The sequence below is a fragment of the Lipotes vexillifer genome, unplaced genomic scaffold (genome assembly GCF_000442215.2).
Source record: "Lipotes vexillifer unplaced genomic scaffold, Lipotes_vexillifer_v1.1 scaffold946, whole genome shotgun sequence".
Classification (NCBI taxonomy): domain Eukaryota; kingdom Metazoa; phylum Chordata; class Mammalia; order Artiodactyla; family Lipotidae; genus Lipotes; species Lipotes vexillifer.
Window position 1 is genome coordinate 674,699 of NW_006776646.1, and position 6,965 is coordinate 681,663.

The 6,965-nt window shown below is 35.3% G+C and overlaps 1 protein-coding gene across 1 annotated transcript in view; it reads right to left on the reverse strand.

Moving 5' to 3' along the window:
• Positions 1–6,965, reverse strand: part of DZIP3 (DAZ interacting zinc finger protein 3) — a 104,188-nt gene that overhangs the window by 12,988 nt on the left and 84,235 nt on the right. Inside the window, 4 exon segments of the mRNA XM_007450534.1 lie at positions 456–557; positions 1,909–1,996; positions 3,460–3,563; positions 5,442–5,538. Of these exon segments, the coding sequence (XP_007450596.1) occupies positions 456–557; positions 1,909–1,996; positions 3,460–3,563; positions 5,442–5,538 (391 nt within the window).

Below are 6,965 nucleotides of genomic sequence, written 5' to 3' on the forward strand. Positions count from 1 at the left end.
GGACATAATTACAAATGATATGCACTACATGTACCCTTTCCACTTTGAACACACAAACATAATGCATATTCAGTGTTTTAAGCTGTTACCATTTTATCAAGATGAAGATGGTGATTTTTCAAAATGTTATACAGTTGACCCTTGAACAACACAGGTCTGAATTGTGTGGGTCCACTTATACACCGATTTTTTTCAATAAATACAATCCCTGTATTTTCATTTTACAGATCTTTAACTAAATGTGGAGAAAGTTTGCATTTATGTGGAATCAAAAAACTAGGGTTTGAGTCCTGATTCTATCCAAACTGTTTCAGCTTCCTGCTCTTGGGTAGTCATTTATCAATTCCATTTGTGAAGCAGAGAGAGCAGTACCCAGATTTCTGACTGCATGGGGTGGGGTGGGGGGTTGGCACTCCCAACCCCTGCGTTGTTCAAGAGTCAACTGTATTTCTTACCAGTATCTCAGGACTGGGTGGTGGTGGAGGAAGCTGGATTGGAGGCAAGGTACTCAAGGCAAACCCTTGCTTCACCTTGTTAATTTGTTCATTGTACTGTGTCTAGTAGGAGAAACAATATTTTATAGCAAAATCAACTTCAAAGAAATAGCATATGGAAGTACTTGATGTAGTTTTGAATAGTACAACATAGATGAGTGATTTCCAATCTATTATGCCAGAAATAATATAAAAAGAATTTCTGACATAAAAACAACTCTATACATCACTATCCATAAATGTAAATAGCTGTATTTTTAGAAGTATCTATTGATTGACAAGATACAGAGACACATAATTCACAGATCTCTGTGATAATTCCTCAGTGTTTCCATAATTTTTAGCTCCCAAATGGGAACCACTTATATAAAGTAAACAGAGTCTAAAGATCAAGAAGATGTAAATAATCTACTTGCTGAAAAATATGGGGAAAAAAGTATTTGTAACAAAGAGTTGAACTACTTGCAAATGTTCATTTTAAAAACTGGAGGGGAAGTTTTAGGGAAAACTTTTGAATGTCCACATTTTTTTTAATCTTAAAAGTTATACCTGTAGCTGTCTCCAGTTCCACATATACCTTTGTTTTTTCTTCTTAGATTTTGCCAAAGGTAAGACTCCTATCCTTGAAGCTTAAAAACATACTTTGAACATTTTTGGCATTGTCCCCATTTTGCTTTATATGTTATTTTGTAAACAAACCACAAGAGCTAGAAGAGAAAGTCTTCAAACATTTAGAAACTTCCATATATAGGACACGTTCTTAGAAGAAAACAATGACAAAGAACAAGGGGCATCTCTTTTGAGGCCAGAACTTTGAATAAATCCGATAAATATGCTAAGCATCACTAAAGACTGAGTATGAACGAGTCTGGGAAAGAAACAGGGAAGACCACCAAGGACAAAGCTAGACAAGTATTCAGTGTGTTACCTCTTTAGATTACTGTTAGCACAGTCCTAATACTATTACATGAATAATTAAGAATTTATTATTTTGCATTAGGGAGTAATTACATAAAAAGTTAAGACTGAAAACTAATACAGATCTGCTTGATCTTCCTTTTAATTCTATAAACACATAATTACTCAGATCAAGTTAAGACATTTATTTCTGACTGGAGCAGAGTTAGCTTTGGAATTCTAGGAAAACTGTGTGAGGCACAATTTTTGAGTTTACCATTTACTAGACTAAGGACCTAGAAGACCACAAGTAAGAGCCTAGGGTGTTATCTACAGCCAACTACAATGGAAGTAATCAGTCTCAAACCTCAAAAAGGCATAAATTTTAATAACTGCAATGAAAAAACATGTTCTTCCTTAAATTTCTCTAGTAATTGTTTTTAATGTTAGATGTTTCCTTTAAGTATATACCACCTACACCATTCAGTCAATTTACTCTAAATACTTCATGACTTACCCTGAGGAATGCAATCTTGTTTCTAACATCTGTCACAATGGCATTCCAACTGTCTACTGCAGCCTTTAATTGAAGTGATTTTAGGTTGCTGGTATAGAAATGGAGACACAAGAGAAAGTTCTTTCTTTTTATATGCCACTTAGATTTCCAAAAATTTCTATTATGTTCTCTAGCATGTATATAGATAAAGTAAAACAACAACAAAATTACCTCTATCACCAATTACTTCAAATGGGCAGAAAGTTGTATGGAAGGGCTTGTTATCAAAAATTTTTAAAAAGCTTAGTAAACAAAGACATTCCTTTGTATAGGAATCTTCCACTGAAGAAGGGAGGCAAAGGAGGCCACACAGGGAAACTGCCCTAGCCATCCAATGCAGGAGCATTCTCAAAGATGTTGACATCCTGAAAGCAGGTTTTGGACTATCTTCACATTAACCCTGACATCACAGGGCCATGGTTGGCCTATCAGGCTCTTTTGCAAATTAGAAAAAGATACTCCCTACAGAAAGGAAAGTTAGAAAGAAATACCTCTTCTGTGAGGATGAATTAGATTGTTGTCTCTATGGTATGCTAAATTGCACAAACACAGCAGCTCTGCCCACCATGCCCATCAAACAACTTAAGTAAAACAGCTTTGAGGTGTTTACGGTCTGGCATCTCAAGAAGAGAGATTTCACGTGGCCTTTCAAAAGGCTCTATCTGTTATAACATCCCCACCCCAGTATCACCTGGCACAAAAGAGCATAACAAGTTATCACTGAGATCATCTCATACAAAGAAGCTTGACAATATTCTAATTTATAGAGCATCCTTTCTCCCTCTAGCAAGCAAAGATAGACTGATCACTTAAAACAGTGCTTCCCTGACATGAATGCACATCAGTGTGTCCTGGGAATCTTGTTAAACATCAGAGATTCTGATTCTTTAGAATTGAAGAATAATGATGATCATATTAAAATAATAATCATTAAAAGTAGTGATGCTTTGGTCCCACAGATTTGAATCTAATTAATTCCTGAAGTTCAAAGGTGTACCCCATAAAATTATAAACTGAAGAATCCCATGCAACCTGCCTAAAATTTGAAAACCACTCATTTGTAGCACAGCAGGAAACTGCCTTTAACATGGTTTTAGGTGTTAATACTGATTTTTCCCTTAATGTATTTTTCCAAAGGTATTTAAAATAAAGCGTTAAGAGAGAAAAGAATTAGAAAAAAGTTTTCCAATTAGAATCCACCTTGTTTTGTAAATATCTGGTCTTCATGCATGTCTCTGACTGAGACTTTTGATCTGTTTCATTGTAGAGGAAGGGAAAAATCTGCCATCAGCTACTACTGCACTTAGTAGACTACTTAGTGCCACAGCAGAAGCAACAAAGTAAAAGCTCAAAGTGACTAAATGACATTTGAGGTTTATAAAAACAATGGCTTCTTCACTCCGAAGACTCTGATGTCATATATGTAAAACACATCACAGATTATGTTCAACCTTGGAGCCACCTGTGAGTACCTCAGAGACCAGGACACATTAAGGAAGAGGGAGAGGTTACCTTGCTGCCATGTGAGTCGCCCTGGCAAGCTGACTGAGGCATTCCTTTTCAGTCTGCTCTAGATGAAGCAAACCAAAATCTCTACGACACTGTAAAAAATATACCTACAGATTTTTGAGAGAAAGAGAAAGAAGTTAAAGGTGTCCTTGTAAATGAACACATTCTTTCCTCAAACATTTCAAGTAAATTTAGTTATTTTTTTTCAATCTCTTCCAACAACACCTGAGCTTCTTTCCTGCCCATGACACATTTTAAAGCTCTTTGATCAATTCTGAAATTCTCATATATTTATTCAAAAGTTACTGGGTTGGGAAACATTTTAGAACATTAGTTTTTAAACTTGCATATGCACTGGAATCATTTCAGAAACTTAAAAAAATGATGTCTTGGTTTCAGAGATTCTAATTTAATTGATACTAGGTGTAGCCTGGGAAACGTTGTTTTAAAAAAATTTCTGAGTATCTTTTTCTTTTTATGTCATTGATTTTTAAAAATAAACATTTATTTATTTACTTTTGGCTGCGTTGGGTCTTCGTTGCTATGCGCAGGCTTTCTCTAGTTGCTGCAACTGGGGGCTACTCTTCGTTGCGGTGCGCGGGCTTCTCACTGCGGTGGCTTTTCTTGTTGTGGAGCACGGGTTCTAGGAGTATGGGCTTCAGTAGTTGTGGCATGTGAGCTCAGTAGTTATGGCTCACGGGCTCTAGAGTGCAGGCTCAGTAGTTGTGACACATGGGCTTAGTTGCTCTGGGGCATGCAGGATCTTCCTGGACCAGGGCTCGAACCCATATCTCCTGCATTGGCAGGTGGATTCTTAACCACTGCACCACCAGGGAAGTCCCGAAAAGGCGTTTGTAAAAGCTCTCAGATAACTCTATTACGCAGCAAGTGTGTTTAAGAACACTCAAAAGAAGTCCTATTTGATTTTTTTTTTAATTGATGAAGGAGTAAGAAAACAATCAGATCCTACAGGACTATGCTGTCCAAATGGGCCTTGGAGGTCATCTAGCTGATGTCTCTCCAGCAGTGGGAATCCCTTCCAACTATTATTGATGCATGGTCATTTGGCCTCTGTTTTTTCCTATTGATCACTCAATATTCGCTGAAAATAGCTCATTATACTCTTAGACAGCATTAAGTGTATCTAAAATTAATAATGGAAGTAGAAAGGAACTTTCTGATTAAAAGCAGTAAAAAACAAAGTCTACAAAGTTGAACTCTTAAGGTAATCTGAGCTTTTTTTTTTCTGGTTAAATTTAATACTCCAATACTTTACTGTCCAGGGATTTTTGGTGCAGCTATCACCCCTTGATTGTTGAGCTCTGGATTCCAGAGTACTCTGCTAAAAATAGACCTTACCATGACAAAGGTGAGAAGGTTTGTAATGCTTTTAATGTCAACGAGTGCTCCAAAATTTGAATTTTATTGTATATCAAGTTTGGTTATCTATAAATAAAAATTACATACATACATACAATCACATTTCTTTTGAGAGATCCTAGCTGTGGTGTTCTAAAATAACTTAGAAGAAACTGAATACCTTTCTGGGGGAAGAGGTAAGTTGGTTTCCGACACTGGAATGTATGGTGTGTATGTGTTTTTGGAAGATCTATGTAGTTAAATAGCAAAGAAAGGAGATATTACGGCAGCAGTGAAATGTTATTCTTAGAAGTTTGGCTTAGTCACCTGGATTAATGAGAATTTTCTAAGATGTCTATATTTGCTATACATACTGAAGCAAAACAATTTCTTGGAGTCATTTGGGGGAAAACAACATAAGATCATCAATTTCAAGTAAAAATATACAAAATGCCAACAAGTCAAAAAAGCACAAGAGTTTGAGCTGTCTTTTTCTGGCTGGTCCTCAGATGTCTTAATTCTGTTTATTCAAAAAACAATATTTAAAAAATTCTTTAGTATACCAGTACACAAGTAAAACTTCACTCCTCAACCCCATCTCTTTCTCCCTCTTTCTTTTCTTTTACCTCAGCTGTTAAAGCTCTGCTAGTTTCTGCATTCAGTTTGTTTAAGTATGTTTTAATTGTGCTTTCCAGATTATGCTTCTCCATTTCCCACTGAGATCTGAAATATATTATAAAGAGTCAGTAACACTGCAGCAAGGACAGACTTTTCAACCTTATTCAGGAGGCAGACAGATACAAGCTATTCAATGAATAGGAAATGATTTCCTGGAAAGTATACAGCATATAAAAGCAACAGAAGACATTACTTAACTCTTACTGTTACCTTTTACTATCATGAATGTGGAGGGTTTAAAGTTGTCATTTAAATCTTGGTTCTGAAATCAGGTTGTCTGAAGATGAATCTGACCTCCAAATCTTATTAAATGTGAAACCATGGGCAAGTTACTTCTCTATACCTCAGTTTCCTCACATATAAAAATGGAAAAATTATATTACTTACCTCAAGGAGTTGTGAAAATTCATTCAGATAATATACATAAAGCACTTTGTGTTTGGCACATATTAAGTACTAAATAAATGTTAGCTATTATTATTAATAAATTTTACATAAAATAAAGTTTCTACAAGCCTTTTTGTGTCCTAACAATAGCAACCACAAAAGTTTTTATTATCCCTGTCATAAAGCTAAGCCAACGTATTAAAATATTTTACTGTTTATCTCAGTGCTCACATTCAGTACCTTAGAATGAAAACAATTCCCATAGCTTGAGAAGGAGAGAAGGAGATGATGATAAGGATATTATTTATGAAGGACATTATGGAAAATGGCTACCTATGAGGTTTTTCTTTTTCCTATTCCATTTCAGCTTCCTACACTTGAGCCCCAGAATGCTACAGCATACAAACCAAATTATGTTTCTAATGAAAGCAATTAATTGGACGTATAACGTTTTTGTAATAAGGACTTTCACAAAGGCTTTCCTCAATGTTTTGTTATTAGAAACAGCTGGATGCTTGAGTACCTGACAAACATTGATGAGAAGCCTGATAAGACAATATGTTGTTAATATCAATAAGGCCAGTTTATTTTGAGAAAAAATAAAATAAAATATTCAAGGAGTCAATAAAAAGGAATTATGATGCCACTGAATACTGTGAAAAACTTGCCTATGAGAGAAAAAATAGATAAATTGGACTTCATCAAAATCAACTGTGCTTCTAAGGACATGATCAAGGAAGTGAAAAGACAACCCACAGAATGGAAGAATATATTCGAAAATCATGTATCTGACAAGGAATTTGTATCCAGAATATACAAAAAACTCTTAAAGCTCAATAGTTAAAAGAGAAACAACCCAATATTAAAAATAGTCAAAGGAAGTAAATGGACATTTCTCCAAGTAGATACACAAATAGCCAATAAGCACATGAAAAGATACTCAACATAATTAATTATTAGGAAAATGCAAATCAAAACCAAAAAGACATACCACTTTACAAACACTACAATGGGTGAACTAAAGACAGATAAAATAATAAGTCTTGGTGAGAATGTGGATAACTGGAACACTCATCCATTCCTGC